At 41.1% G+C, this 16,321-nt stretch overlaps 1 protein-coding gene across 1 annotated transcript in view; it reads left to right on the forward strand.

Annotated features, from left to right (window-relative positions):
* ryr3 (ryanodine receptor 3) overlaps positions 1-16,321 on the forward strand; it is a 103,640-nt gene that overhangs the window by 31,674 nt on the left and 55,645 nt on the right. The window contains exons 12-28 of the mRNA XM_056428514.1: positions 939-1,103; positions 2,297-2,418; positions 2,540-2,720; positions 3,344-3,479; positions 6,277-6,372; positions 7,144-7,262; positions 8,537-8,670; positions 8,970-9,211; positions 10,449-10,641; positions 11,105-11,321; positions 11,674-11,778; positions 13,475-13,578; positions 13,976-14,059; positions 14,498-14,657; positions 14,780-14,924; positions 15,568-15,773; positions 15,986-16,160. Coding sequence (XP_056284489.1) covers positions 939-1,103; positions 2,297-2,418; positions 2,540-2,720; positions 3,344-3,479; positions 6,277-6,372; positions 7,144-7,262; positions 8,537-8,670; positions 8,970-9,211; positions 10,449-10,641; positions 11,105-11,321; positions 11,674-11,778; positions 13,475-13,578; positions 13,976-14,059; positions 14,498-14,657; positions 14,780-14,924; positions 15,568-15,773; positions 15,986-16,160 — 2,584 coding nt within the window. The remainder of the gene's footprint in view (positions 1-938; positions 1,104-2,296; positions 2,419-2,539; positions 2,721-3,343; positions 3,480-6,276; positions 6,373-7,143; positions 7,263-8,536; positions 8,671-8,969; positions 9,212-10,448; positions 10,642-11,104; positions 11,322-11,673; positions 11,779-13,474; positions 13,579-13,975; positions 14,060-14,497; positions 14,658-14,779; positions 14,925-15,567; positions 15,774-15,985; positions 16,161-16,321) is intronic.

A 16,321-nucleotide genomic window follows, 5' to 3' on the forward strand; every position in this document is an offset into this window, starting at 1 on the left:
CTTCAGTATTAAGAGTAATATGCATTGTGGGACTTCAGAATACCCACTCAGTATTCCTTTATTTGCCTCAATTACCCACCCTTTTATTATCCCACACTGTGTTTTGAAATATCTCTTCTGCTGAGCACATGGCTTACAAATTGAAATAGAAATTGTAAAAGTGTATTTAATTTAGTGATGTTGTCTCACTTCTCAGTTTTATTTAACGTTGTGTTCCCGTGACTTTTGATTCCGAGCTGAAAATTCTTTGAAATTTCTTTTTCATACCGTATCTAAAATTAGAGCTGGATCCTAAGAGGATGCCTTTATGTTTTTTTGTTGAATCCTACATTTCTACCCTGTAGTAAAAGAGTCACCTTCACAGAGTACCATTGTGTGCCTGTAGATATCATTTGATCTACAATAGGTTCAACCTGTCCACTTCGGAGGCTTTAATTGTCCTGACAACACAGTGTAATTGTCACTTTATTCACTATTTCTGCAGGTGTTTTCAGATTCCTGGAGATTTATGCTACAAATGCAAAAAATAGAAATACATTTTTAAAAACTCTTATTTTTTAAGTATTTTGTAACTTCTTCTCAATCCCTCCATGATGCACGCCATCCGCTGTCAGTTGGTTCATGAATCTGAAAAGGTCAATGTGTTAATATGTTTCCCGCTACTTGCTGTCGGCTGCAATCAGCTGCATCGCTCCATCTCTGCTGAGCCAGAAATGTAGAAGAGCTAATGAGGCCAGCAGCAACCTCCGAGCTGGACAATGAATGCACCTCACTCAACCTGCCTTTCCGATTCCCATCTAATCACAATATATCTTCTTTTGTCGTATTTAAATGCCTGTGTACTGTGAGTGTTTGTGTGTGTGTGTGTGTGTGTGTGTGCTGCTTTTCTCTGCGTGTTTATTTGTTCATGTGAGTATGTGCCTCCTTAATGTGTACAGGAAAAGGGTGACTCGGGTCCAAAGAGGGACATCGACGGCATGGGAGTGCCAGAGATCAAGTACGGAGAATCTGTCTGCTTCGTCATGCATGTGGCGACTGGACTGTGGCTGTCTTATCTGGCGCCTGATGCCAAATCATCTCGCCTCGGACCCCTAAAAAGAAGGGTAACTAGGATAACAACTTTTCTTCCAGATATTACGTTTTACTGATTAGTCCAGAGGTTGCATTTTAATTCATCATTTCAGAGCCTGCAATTTTTTTAATTATCTCCATTCACATAAATAATAATTTTCATTTAACCATTATAAGCAATTAGTCCTGAATCAAGTAGTCATCGGGATGAAAGCAGGGTCCTGTTGAAGTTCATTGTTTTGTAGTTAGTAGCTTTTAAGAACCACATACATACAAAAAGTTTCCTTTTTCACAGCTGTTACTCGATGTTTACGATATGAAAAGCTTCCTTTATTGTGCAGTTATACATTGTACATGGAATAGGAATGAACAACAAGGGTTGGGCTACATTGACTCGTGACTGCCTTGTGATCGAAGATAATTTCTAGCATATTGTAAACAAAAACTGACAATTAGAGTTGAAGATTTAGAGTTTACATTTGACAAAATAATCCAAACTGATGTCAAAAATGTCAAATATTCCCGGAATTTCCAATTTATTGTGCTCTTTGTGACGTGTTAGCCATTTAGGAATAAATTTTAGGCTAATCATACTTCATAGTGACAATGCCTCAGGCAAACTTTTATTTTCCACTCAAATTAGATACAACCCCTCTCCTCTGACACTCATCCGTCCTGCACACCTCATGTAGCGACCCATTTAAACGTGATAATGGGCCATTTGTAGGCGACAGTTAGTTTTAGCTGAGACGGGATGAAGGCGAACACGAACGTGGCTAATCGCTGGGCCCGCCTCCAGAAACCTCAAACGCCCCTTCATACAGGCGTCAGGCTGTCCCTGCAGCCTTGGCAGCTTACTAATGCAGCTGATATGTTGGAGGTGGTGGTCAGTCTAGACTTAGACCCGCCCACCTCGTCCCTCTTCTGGGTTATGCTGTTTGATTACAGTGAGGAAGGTTCCACTGAGGTACCGTGGTGTAAATAAACCCACCAGCTGCAGGAGACTTCCTTTATACCTTACTTATATATAAATAACCTTTTTATAACTACATAACTCTAAAAGCTGTGAAAACAATCTATTTGTGACAATATATCAATAATATACAGATCAACTTTCAAAAGTGTAATTGGACGCTTTACTGATGCCTGGATGTTTCATTGCCTTTTAAATGTCATGGTGTTGATCCTGTGGTGATGATGTAATGTGTTTGTTGTCCTTGTCCAGGCCTGCCTGCACTCTGAGGGCCACATGGACGATGGTCTTATCCTGCAGCGCTGTCAGCATGAAGAGTCTCGGGCTGCTCGCATCATCCGCAACACAACAATCCTCTTCACCAACTTTATTAAGTAATGACGCAAACACTTTCATATGTCTTCTCTGTCGCACAACATGGCACCATGTACATTTTTGCTGGGTTAAGTTTTTCAGCTCGATTCTCCGTCTTGATCTTTCCCGTCTTTCCACCAGGGCTCTGGACAGCATTGCGGAGCGGGAGTCCACGGCCGTGGCCGGCTACGTTGAAGAGGTGCTGCAGACGCTGAACGACCTGATCGAGTTCTTCAAACAGCCCGATTCAGAGCTGGAGCACGAAGAGAAACAGTGTCTTCTACGTTCACTCATCAAACGACAAGACCTCTTCAAAGATGAGGTGAGAGCGGAATGTGAAGCCTTAAACTTCTTATATAAGTACAATAACTCAATGCTGATTGTGAAGTTGCCATTTGTAGATAATTTAACTCCTTGGTAAACCAAAAGATTCTTCTTTAAACACTCGTAAACTCAAGATGTATCAAGATGACTTGATACGTCTTGAGTTGAGATTGACATAATTCATATTTGCCTTTGTTAGATTTTGACTGTAGAGAGACGGGAGGAAATGAGTGGAGAAATTGGAAATGCAAAAATGGTGCTTGACTGGTCAATGGGCGCACCCCCAAAACATAATCTACTCTGTCTGCTTTGTGTATTTGAAGCTTCCTTTATTTCCAAGAAATGTGTGCATTGTGTAATGAAGATCAGACAGAGTTGCAAAACTCTGATCTCTTAAACATTTTATTTTTCATTGGGTTGTGCTACTTGCATTTGTTTCAAATTTGCATTTTAATACAGTCAATTAATATATCATGTGACTTCAACAAATATTTTCAGTTTACCCCATTGAGGGAAGTTTAAGAAAAGTACTTTACATCTTGTTACAGAAAGGAATAGACTGTCTGTGTGAGATTATATGGTGAAACATAGATTATTCATGGCAATAATCCTGCCTCTCAGGGCATGCTGTCCCTGCTGTCCAAATGCATCGACCGGATGAACCTCTATAACAACGCTGCCCACTTTGGAGAGGTGGCAGGGGAGGAGGCAGGCGCAGCATGGAAGGATATTCTCAACCTCCTCTATGAACTCTTAGGTAAGCCGGCCCGAGTGATGAATCACATCCACATCTTCTCTCGGCTCTTGACCCTGGGCAAAAAATGCAGTATTCATCTTCCCACAGTGTCTTCACCGCATCTTAATCCTCTCTTGCACACTCCACACTTATCTTGCCTGTGTTATTCTCCTCTTACATCCTTCCTTCCCCCGCCATCAATTCCCCCCTCCTTACTCTTGTTCTCTTCGATGCCACTTCTGGAGATCACAGCTGGTGACACCTTTCATGAGGCATTCATTTGTTACGAGGGAAGAGAGACGCCTGAATGCCTCTTGTATAATTCCTTCAATGTGGGTCATCATTCTCTGAGATCAGTGTGGACACTTCATGAAGTGTTGAGCTGCGTATTTGAAGAAATGATAGCATCGTTAGCACAATGCCAGTCAGCACAGGTACTGGCTTTATCCTGTCCTCTCGGGGCCGGCACTGAGTCATGAATGCTTACAGCTGTGACCCTGAGAAGTTTTATTCTGGACAACTTTTTCTTAGGTTGTTTGTTTTGCTGTCATTGAAGCTCTCCCATCAACAGCTTCCCCTCGGCTCACCTTGACTGCCCTCACATTCATCACCTCCCCAGCATGCACTCACACACACACACACACACACACACACATGCGCTCAAAATCTGCTATACACTCCTGAGCACACTCCAGCTTTGCCCCCAGAGGGGGCAGCAAAATAAGTCTGGTGAAGCAGAATTTGCATGATAAATAGTTTGTACTGACCTCCTCTTTTTTCCACATTAACTCATAACATATTTTTCAGATGAATACACTTAATTATCAGTGTAAGTTGGCTGTCCAGGGGTTCAACATACATGCTTGATAATGAGGAAATGGATAGCAAAATCATCCCATGTGGTAACTTATTAGTTGTGTTACTTAAGGGCCAAATGCACCTCTTTACACAAATGCTTTGAACTAGTAAAATACACCCGGTTACATTGGCTATTTAAAATAGCACATTATTGTTTTGAAGATAACCTACATAATGCATTACAAAGCATAATAAGAGTTGAGTTTTAGAGTTAATTCTTGACCCTGGAATCAGTAGTTGAGAAAACAATCTCATCCGTATCTGACCTGCTTAACCCTTGTGTTGCCTTAGGGTCATTTTGACCCGAATCAATATTACACCCTCCCCCCGCCTTAGGATTAATTTGACCCCATTCAATGTTTAATGTCGGTGTTCTATCGGTAGTCAACAAACAAACATAAAGTGCCTCACACTTAAACTTGGAAAACAATATTAATTCTAATAATTTTCTGGAGGTTTTAATTGCTGGCGTCAAATTGAACCCAAAGGGTAAAATATGTTAGTAAATATAAAGGTAACAGGAGGGTGAAACATTGAATCGGGTCAAAATGACCCATAGGCGGGGGGAGGGTGTAATATTGATTCGGGTCTAAATGACCCTACGGCAACACAAGGGTTAAGCTGTCAGCTTCAGGCCAAACAATACAAGTACAACCCCCCCCCCCCCCCCCTTTATGCAAAATGATTAGTCAGCAGTTTGAGCAGTTACAAATATAGTACCTTGTACCTTGTAAATGTAGTACCTTGTACTTATCGCTTTAATATATCTCTGTGTGCATTATGAGGATTTATAGGAACTGTAGACTCATTGTGTAGGTATGTAATGAGAATTACAGATATGTGCTTCATGTGGCATATGACTGTGAAAGAGTCCCGACAAACGAGAGTAGGATCTTCTGAAGGCAACTTATTATTCCATGTGCAAAACCTTTCAAAATGTGACAAACGCTTTTTTCTGATGAAGATCTTGATGTTGATGCTGGGTTCAATGCATGAACACTTTCACAGTTGTTTATCTTCATTGATATAATGCCAGTATCATTATTGCTAAACTCAGTCTGTCCTACTCAATTGGATGTCATTTGAGGCAGCTTTCTGCATCACTTGATATAGTGTATGCTAATGTCACCACTATTGGATGTCTGTAGTCTGTGTAGCCTACGGTTCTCTTCTTAGTCTCTGACTTTTAATTCCACATTCACAATGAACATCCTTGCCTCAGCCCCGCGGCTCTATCCATGTGGTCATATTGAACGGTAGCTTTCCTGCGAAGACGGAATTAAAAGAGATTAGACTCCCATCAGTATTCCTTAGGCACAAAGTGCCGGTAAATTGTTTCACGGGCATTATCAGTCTAATGTCCCTCAATCGTTATGGCGAAAAATGAGACAGTAAAGTAATAAGACGACTTCTTAATGTCACCACGGTGGAGAAAAAGCACAAGGGAATACACCTCAACCTTTTGGAGAACATAGAGCTCCTGACTTCACAGCGGTTTCAAATTATGTGCCATGTGTTTACTTTCAGTTTATAATAATAGGTGTCAGTATGTCAGATTTAAATAATTGTAATACCTCCCTCTGGACCAAGGATTTCAGACAATGAATTGAGTTCACAGAAAAAAAGGTTGAATTATTTTTCATACTGTCTGGAACATCAACTCAAAAGGGCGACTGGAGCTCAGTGGTGAGCAGGACGTCCTTCAATCAGAGGATCGGTGGTTCGATACCCGGCTCCGCTAGCCCATGCCGATATGTCCTTGGGCAAGACACTAAACCCCCAAATAACATCTCCCATCAGTGGCTGAATGGGTGTGAATGGGTGAATGATGATAAGTGTTAAAGTGCTTTGAGTGGTCGGAAGACTAGAAAAGTGCTTTACAAGAGCAGGTCCATCCATCATGTCCCACTCAGCTGCTCACATTTCCTGAAAACTTGTGAAAATGTTGTCTTTTGTTCAGCTGCACTGATTCGTGGAAACAGGAATAACTGCACCCAGTTCTCCAGGAACTTGGACTGGTTGGTCAGCAAACTGGAGAGACTGGAATCTTCATCAGGTATTATGGGAAAAACCAAACCCTCCTAGGGTGACAATGAGTATCAGATGAGTTGCTCCACTCAGAGCGTTTACATGCAATCGAATTATTGGCTTAGTCAGACTGAAATCGAATTATCCGTTTCATGTAAACACCTTTGTCGGACTATGTGCGGTCCGACTTCGATCCGATTAACACCCCTGGATAGCTCGATCCGATCCAGTTGATAATTCGACTCTCGCGGCATGTAACGGTGAATTCGATTAGGAACTGGACTTTGCGTCTTTGCGCATGCTCGAGATCCCGCCGCCCTCCTCCCTCCCATGTCGTGACCCGGAAGTCGAAAGAGACGATAAATTAAATTCTCCGTGTACCTTCGGCGACGGCGTCTTCTCTCCGTTATCAACTCAGCCAATAGCGCCATTTGCATTCGCTGTACTCCTATGGAAGAATAGTAGAGGGATGTAGCTTCGCCTTGCTCTCTGTTCGCCATCTTTCTTGAAATGTTGTTGTTGGTGGTGGTGAAGAGGTCAAGCGGAAATGGCTGTATCACCACGAGTTGTAATGAAAACAGCGCCGCCTATCGTATCGGATATGACATGCTTTCGGCCAATGATTCGAATTACTCACTGCCATGTATATTGGGATAACAGCTGATCCCCCAAAAGATAGCATAGTCCGACTAAAGCAAGATTCGAATTATACCATCATGTAAACGCACTGACTGATGCCAACATGTGGTCTGATTGAATGATCATTTGTTCTGATAATGATAATGTTCTGACCTCTCAGGGATCCTGGAAGTCCTCCACTGTATTTTGTTAGAAAGTCCAGAGGCTCTGAACATCATTCAGAAAAGTCACATTAAATCCATCATCTCGCTGCTCTACAAGCATGGACGCAACCACAAGGTGGGCAGAAATATGTACGCAGCAGCCGAAATATCAGCTAACGGTGTTTTAGACTGGATGTGATTGGTTTCAACGATTGATTTTCGCCTCTTGGTTTAAACCTGTAATACACAATGTTTACCTACTCTCGTAGCGGCATAGGACCAATATTAAAAAATAAATAAAATACAGCCAATATAGGCACTGAAGAACATAACAAACATACTTGTGGTTATTTTTAATGACAAACACTTGGCTCAGCATTCATTAGTCTCAGCTGTGCTTTGAACTGGATGCTAATGTTAGCGTGTTAATGTGCCTACAGTTACCAGGCATTTGATCTAACCAGATGCTAACATGCTAATGCGAGTTACTCTAGCATGTTCTCCTTGTGTCAACATGGGTTTTCACTCGATTCTCAGGCTTCCTCCTACAGTCCAAACACATGCAGGTCAGGTTATTTGCTGACAAATGTCATGCTACTGCATTACTCAGATATTTCACTCCAGTTCAATACTTAGGACCACTTTCAACCACCGCTAACATGGCCAGAAATGACAATGTAACATATGTATTTCTGTGAAGGAATAAGTCAACTAATTCCTTCACAGAAATACAAAACGTACTTCATCTTCTCCTTGTTAATCAAGAAATGAAATAACAAGCTGAAGAATACAAATGTCTACATGAGCTTACTCGTGATGTCTACTTAATTGAAACCTATTTTATATTGTCATTATTCTCTTTTGAGTATATGAAAATTCAAGTGTGTTGTGATTGGACAAAACAGACTTTGACTGTAAGTAATAGCATAGTCGTAGCCTACCGGACATAATCTTTATCCCAGCCTCCAAATCCTTCTTTTTAACAACAAAACTTAACTGTACAAAGGCATTTGAGCCTGTGAAAGTAGTTGCATATCATCCGTTCATAAAACTTCAATCACTGTTGAGCAAAACTTAAGCTAGACAATTTAATATTTGACATTCCTACCATGTGTTTTATATGCAGTATTCAAATATCACAGTTTATAGGGTCTATTGAAGGAGGACTTGTTGCATGAACCGGTATCCTTGTAAACAGCATCTGTCAGGTGGAGGTCCATGGTTGTGTATACAATGTGCATAATGCTACAAGCAGAGCAGCTTTCAGAGAATCTGACCAAACAACTGATCATTTAACTGAGAGATAAGGTGTTCGTTTTTCGATATCATAGTGTGTGATTGCACTGTCTTTTACATTTGTGTAATAATAGCCGGCATAAGTATCATATCTTTTTGTTTTCTCTCTCTCAGATTCTGGATGTCTTGTGTTGCCTCTGCGTTTGTAACGGCGTGGCAGTGAGAGCCAACCAGAATCTGATCTGTGACAACCTGCTTCCCAAGAGGGACCTGCTGCTTCAGACTCGACTCGTTAACGATGTTCAGAGGTAAAGAAAGAGAAAAACCTCTTCATGGTTTAGTCACCAACTTGTGAATGAGTGTTTATGGGTTCAAACTTATTTTTAATGTCCTCATGGTAGCTGGTTGAAATGTGATACAGATGTTATGTCTTATTGCCTAAATATCTTCTGATGTGAAAGGTGATTGGTTGATGGGAAGACATCTTGGGCCACTACGTGGTGCTGAATCTGAACGTGTGGCTTTAGGGGTTCAACAGAATGATTGAGTGCTTTTATATTTTGACGCTTTACATCACAGAAGCTTCTTCCTCTCTTATCACCTTCAGTATGAGGCCGAACATTTTCCTGGGTGTGGCTGAAGGTTCAGCTCAGTATAAGAAGTGGTATTTTGAGCTGGTGATCGACCAGGTGGACCACTTTTTAACTGGCCAGCCGACTCACCTGAGGGTAGGCTGGGCCAACACAAAAGGCTACGCGCCGTACCCCGGTGGAGGAGAAGGATGGGGTGGCAATGGTGTCGGGGACGACCTGTACTCTTACAGCTTTGATGGACTTCATCTCTGGTCAGGTAGGCATCTTATTTAAGGCCAGTACCATTGCCGGGCTCATAGAAATCCAGCTGTTCAGCATAAATGTAATTGTAAGATGATTTTTTACCAAATTTAATGTGAGAGAGAAAAATTTATTATTTTAACCTTTGTGTTGCCTTCGGGTCATTTTGACCCGATTAAATATTTAACCCTCCCCCCGCCTTTGGGTCATTTTGACCCGATTCGATGTTTCACCCTCCTGTTACCTTTATATTTACTAACATATTTTACCCTTTGGGTTCAATTTGACGCCAGCAATTAAAACCTCCAGAAAATTATTAGAATTAATATTGTTTTCCAAGTTTAAGTGTGAGGCACTTTATGTTTGTTTGTTGACTACCGAAAGAACACCGACATTAAACATTGAATGGGGTCAAATTAACCCGAAGGCGGCAGGAGGGTGTAATATTGATTCGGGTCAAAATGACCCGAAGGCAACACAAGGGTTAAATAACCTTTAAGGGCTTTAAACTTGTAAAGCAGTAAACTGAAGCCTTTTATTTGAAGTTTTCAAAACCAGCAAATACAAGTAAAATACAAACTGTTCAGTTACATTTGACTTGGATCTATTCTGTAGAATATATTTCTTTGTTAAATTGCACCATTACGATGACATAATCGCAAATCATGGTGTGCAATACAAAAGTAAGGTCTTGTGGATTTGGAAGGAATTTGCCTTGAAATAACTTACTGTGAGAAATGCAGAAGCCCACTGTCGCTCTAGGTTTCCCTCTTCATTCACCATGACACTGACAGCAATATAACATCCCGCCATGAAAACTTCCACCGTAGACCTTCCCTCAGGACTTTATATCTCATGAACATCTTAAAGCTGCTCGCACCGCAAAGGTGAAGGCCAGTTCAAGATAGGCATACATCTTCTCTCTCGATAATAAAATAACATGACTGTGTGCATTCATTGAGCCAACTGTGGCCTTGTTTTCAGGTTTTGAGTCCTTAAATGCCCCCTATGCTCAGCTCTCACACTAAACGCGTAACACCTTACTGCATTTTCCACCTCTTTTCCTTGAAAAAAGAAGAAGATCCATCACCTCCCCTCAACCATTTTGTGTCATCCCTTTCAAAGCACCCACCCCTCCACCTCACTGCTCCCCTCTCTCCCCCTTTCCCATCATTCTGCCCTACATTCGCAATGAAAGTGCTGGTGTAACAGCCCTGCATCCTCTCTCTCGGTCTCTGCCCAATGTTGTCTAGGCCGAATCCCGAGGGCCGTGGCCTCCGTTAACCAGCACCTGCTGAACTCAGACGATGTGGTCAGCTGCTGTCTGGATTTGGGCGCTCCCAGCATGTCCTTCAGGATCAACGGGCAGCCTGTCCAGGGCATGTTCGAGGACTTTAACACTGAAGGATTCTTCTTCCCCGTCGTCAGCTTCTCTGCAGGTGTCAAGTAAGACTCTGCATTTATAAATGGGAAATGAGATCACAGGCAATCCCCGTAGAATGACTATTTTCCCTTTCTGGTGCTGTTTTTATTCTTGGGATGCAATTACAGGTTGTCGGCCTATGACTGTTTATTATATGAAGCAATTGTTTAGTTTTAAATTACAAGATTACTGAATTGGCCTCCTGTTAGGGATCCACACAAACAACTACCCTTAAGCCATAATCTTCTTACAACTTTAATTATATTAATACTTGGTGTTACTAAATTATATGTATTCCAGGTGTTACTAAATACAAAATTAACTGGCAGAAATATTGACAACACATTGAATAGACTGCAGCTCTTGTGTTCCGAAATTCAAAATGATTTGAACTAAATAGTAAATAAACAATTTAAAATACCCATGATTAAGTTAATAGTCTGAATATGATTACATAATGCAATGTTATGTCACTTCTCATCTCAGGGTCCGTTACCTGTTGGGTGGACGCCATGGAGATTTCAAGTTCCTGCCACCCGGTGGTTACTCTCCGTGCTATGAGGCGCTGTTGCCCAAAGAGAAGATGCATGTCGAGCCTGTGAAGGATTACAAGAGGGACCACGACGGGGTCCGTGACCTGCTGGGAACCACCAAGTTTCTCTCTCAGGCCTCCTTCATCCCCACTCCAGTCGACACCAGCCAGGTGAGCTTCGCATCCTCAAGGAAATACTTTTGCATCAGTAAATTCAAGATGAATGTATATGATGAATCAAATCGTATACATTTGTTTTGAAGCCTTATAGAAGTTTCGTGAGTCTCTCATTGGAGATTAATTCAGTTTGTGTTACACAGCTGTTATATCATACAGTTCAGGGCTGAGTTGCTGAGTTGATACCACTGTATAGACAACATAATGTGAATGTTCCTACAATCCACAGGACGCTCACAGCTGCCCAGCCAGGAGAAAACAAATGACAACAATCTTCATTTGCTGGCCCATTGGCGTCTTTTTTTATAAAGCAACTGTACCATCTGTTCCCCTTCTCTCTGTGCAGATTGTCCTTCCTCCTCACCTGGACAACGTCCGGGACAAACTGGCAGAAAACATCCACGAGCTGTGGGGGATGAACAAGATTGAGCTGGGATGGACCTATGGCAAGGTGAAGCTATCCAGCGTCACATTCAGTGCACAAAAACACACGGGGTGTATTTGTAGAGGGCGGGTGGCAAAGGTCAACCTGAGAAGTTTCCAGCAAAAAGCAGGCTAATGGCTAGTCTACCTCGGTCCTTTTGAAGGACATGGCACCAGTTTGGGTCTAGCTACTACTTCAACTTACTGATGTGGGCCTGTTTGTAAACTGTGTCAGAAATAATCAAATCCTTCACTAAGAGTGGACATGAATGAACATTATATTCTCACGTATTCAAAGCAAAATGACTCATTTAGTTTTTGTTAATTTTTTTGACAATGGAAAAAATCAAATCTGAATTTTCATGAATTTACAAAAAGAAAAGGTTTCTTCATCCTTAACATTTTTTGTATTAAAGATACCCGCTTTCTGGCCATGGTTTTTTATCCCCACATGTGCAAAGGAAGGCATGTTTCCTGCTGTAAGAACAACTAGCACCGTTTACAGAGGTGGAGGTCCTCTTGTCGCAAACGCAGCTTCAAATGGTTCTCCCAATAAAAACTGGAGGAAAAAATGCAAAAGAGCTGGTTAAAAAAATGACAGATACAAGGTTAGCCTACCACTTGAGAGGGTATTTGAATTGTTTTACGTTGTATTTATTTCATTATCCAAGTTGTTTATTTTCTAACATAAAGAAAAGAGTAATCCCTCTAAAAAAATAAAATAAACCTCCCCCAAATGTAAAGCTGCAATAACACTAAAGTTATAACACTAAACAGGACCACAAGTAGCCAGTACTGGTGACAGATGTAGTCAGTACATTCTAGTTGGTCATCTTTCAGTTGGGAGTCTTGTTTAAGTGGGTAACAGCAGTTAATAACGTCTAAAGATGTTTTAATGCCTCTGGCCTCCACAGTTGTTCTCCATGTGTCCGTCTCCCTGCTCACTGCTGAGTGGTTTGTAAGAAGTCTGAACGCCTCTCTTTTGTACTGCGATGGCTATCGCAGAATAATCTCACACAAATGTAATGAGAGTCTGACCTTCTGAGTGTAGGACATCCTCATGAGATGAGAGAAAGCTCCACTCTGAGGGTTACCTCATTTATTATTGTCATTAAGGACACGGTTTAGGTCCAGCTGCTTGGTTTTACATTGTCCCGTGACAAGCCTCAAAGTAACATTGATTGACTCCAAAGCAGAAGCCTCTTCAAAGCAGCAGATACTTGGCGAGCAGAATGATAACAAAGTTGGATACGCCTTCATTGTTTTATATCTATATCTATATATATATAGTGCTTGACCTCACTGTGTATTGCATAGACATTTAGTTCACCTAAATTCTGTTCAAAACTTTAAATAACAACATATTCTCAGAGAAAGAGTCACTGGCGGCATGTTGTTGAGACTTTTACGCGTCTGCATCACAGCCTCTCGCCGCTGTGACTCTCCTCTGAGCTGAATAAGTCTTATATCTGCTTCATTCAAAAGCACCTGAGGTTTTTTTATTAATCAAAGTGCAAAGAAACAACAATGCACATGTCAACTTCTACTTCAGATATATTCAACTGCAGTCCAGTTTTTTTTTTTTTTTCTGTACACTGAGCCAGATGTACTCATATGTTTGCAGTTCAGGATGGACAGGAACAAAAACAAGAGAACAAGAGAATGTTCATTTGTTTCTGTGACATGAATCAAACAGTGATGACACCCAACCCCATTCTCCTCAGGTTCGGGACGACAACAAGAGGCAGCATCCTTGCCTTGTGGATTTCGGAAAGCTGCCTGAAACTGAAAGGAACTACAACGTGCAGATGTCGAGTGAAACACTTAAGTAAGGCCGAGCGGTTGGCTAAATGATCCAATTATCTATTCATGGATTTGCCTCTGCTCTTTGCTGAATGCTGCGCAGAAACAAATTAAAACGGTGCCTGTAATGACTTGCATCTCCTCAGTGAATTCCAGTATTGATTTTTAAGAATCCTTTGGTCCAAAGCTTATTTGACTGAGTCACCTCTGTAACAACATCTGGCTTGGCTCAATAACTGCCATGTATCCACACAGCCATATCCAGCTACTACTTGCAGATCAACTATTGCTTGTCAATAGCTGTGGTCAAATGTAGGAGTCTCAATGGATTATGATGGTGTATGGTTGAAACATCTAACAAAGAGTAATGGGGCTTGATTATGGTCTTTATCACTCTTTCTTTATGCCTCGTTTATCCTCAGGACGCTGTTGGCTCTCGGATGCCATGTTGCTCAGGTCTATGTTAACGCTGCGGACGATCTGAAGAAAATCAAACTTCCCAGAGAGTAAGTTAGCACTTTTTTTTTTTTACTCATGACATCCTGGAAACAGATATGATGCATTTTGCTGTGGGGTAACATGCTATCATCATGTCCAAGTCATTTAGATGTCATGGTTTATCCCCGTAACAATAGGATTTACTCACATTTATAACAGTTGTACTTCTGTAAGACATTAATACACTCAATCTGTAAGGGCAAATATCTGAAGCACATGGAAAATATGTTGTCAAATATTTGTTATTTATTTAATATTGGCTATATTTATTGTATTGATTTAAAACATAATTCTGAATAGTTATTTGCTTGCATTCACGCTATAATTCATGATTGTTATACATTGGTTTTGGCACTAAAGATGAAAACAAAATGTGATTAGTTTGACTGTTAATGTTCAGGCAAATGGGAGAATGATTTATTCATTTTGTAATGTTTCTTCTGCAGCTACGTGATGGCTAATGGTTATAAGCCTGCGCCGCTTGATCTCTCTGACGTGAAACTGACTGCAGGTCAGGAGGTTCTAGTTGATAAACTAGCCGAGAATGCACACAACGTGTGGGCCAAAGACAGAATCAAACAAGGATGGACCTATGGCATCCAGCAGGTAACAGTCAGCACTCTTTACATCCAGAACTACAGTGTAGTTGAAGAATTTTGCTGAAACAGTGTTATTTGTATGTTATGCTCGTCTTTCTCTTACTTACATGTTTTTATTTTTTGTGTCAGGATTTGAAGTGCAGGCGTAATCCCCGCTTGGTGCCATATGCTTTTCTAGACGAGCGCACTAAGAAATCTAACAGAGACAGTCTGAGAGAGGCCATCAGGACCATGGTTGGATATGGATATGACATCGACCCCCCAGACCAGGAGGGTGAGACCATATTGCTGACATAGCTGAATTACAAAACTCTTAAAAATCCTTTTTTTTTGGTTAAAAAAATATAGAGGGCCATGTGCTATTTAAAACAATTGAATGTGTTTGGTCCATTAAACCTGAATACATTCATTTCAAAAGGTACTGTAAAGCATTATTATTATTATTATTATTATAGTCAGCATTTCCAAAGTGCTGATATGCAGAATTTCATCCAAATCCTACATCACATACAACTTCAGTATTAACTTAAATAGGCATATAGTATTCACAATCAGATATTTGGCTCATAATGTTTTTAATTAAAACAACTATGGTAATGCACCAGATCTAAACTCAGCTGTGTTCACACGTGTGTGTCCACACTTCAATGTCACCTGACTGAATGGTTAATGATCATATTATTTCATGGTCAAGAGAACCGGCTATGAAACATTGGATGAAGACATTTCATTTGCATAACTTTGTCACAACACAAGTTTTGTACCCTGTTTTTGCTGCTTTCTCCTCCTCGTTGAAGTATAAGTAAACAATTTCAAAGCTTTTATTTTGAAGCAACAAAATCCGTAAATGTTATTGTATAATGGTATTTTTAAATCCATACACAGTAAAGTACAAGCATCACTTGTTCCTGTCGTAGCCCTGCACATGGTTGATGATCAGAGCATCGACACCATCCGCTTCTTCCGTGTGGAGCAGACGTACGCAGTGAAGACGGGAAAGTGGTACTTTGAGTTCGAGGCACTGAGTGGAGGTGATATGAGGGTTGGCTGGGCCAGACCAGGCTGCAGGCCCGATGTGGAACTAGGAATAGACGACCAGGCCTTCGTCTTTGACGGATACAAGGTAAACACGCTCTGTTAGGATGTTATGGACTCTGCAACACTAATGATGGATTAGTATGAAAGGAAATATATTTTAAATGTTGGTGAAGAAAAACATACATTGTTGATTTCTTGTTTCCTTTGTTTAAAAAATAAATTGTCAAGATATTACAGTTGATTCATTAATTTATGAGTTATTGGTGATCATGTGATACAAGCATTGTCTTTTTTAAGGGTCGACGTATGCACGCCGGCAGCCGCTACTTTGGGCAACCTTGGAAAAAGGGCGACGTGGTCGGTTGCATGATCAATATGGAGGACAAGTCCATGATCTTCACCCTGAACGGAGAGCTCCTGATCACCAGCAAGGGCTCCGAGCTTTGCTTCACTGACTTTGAGACGGAGGACGGTGAGGGCTCCATTACCCAGTGAACTTTAGAGCCAATTTATTAATGTATTCTGTGTGTGTTGTATCTCTGGAGGTAGGACTGGGTCGGTTTGGTATGAGGAAAAACTAAAAATGCTACAAAATGTTAATCAAGATGCAACCTAATGAAGTCCATTGAGACT

Source organism: Pseudoliparis swirei, chromosome 12, assembly GCF_029220125.1.
Source record: "Pseudoliparis swirei isolate HS2019 ecotype Mariana Trench chromosome 12, NWPU_hadal_v1, whole genome shotgun sequence".
Taxonomy (NCBI): domain Eukaryota; kingdom Metazoa; phylum Chordata; class Actinopteri; order Perciformes; family Liparidae; genus Pseudoliparis; species Pseudoliparis swirei.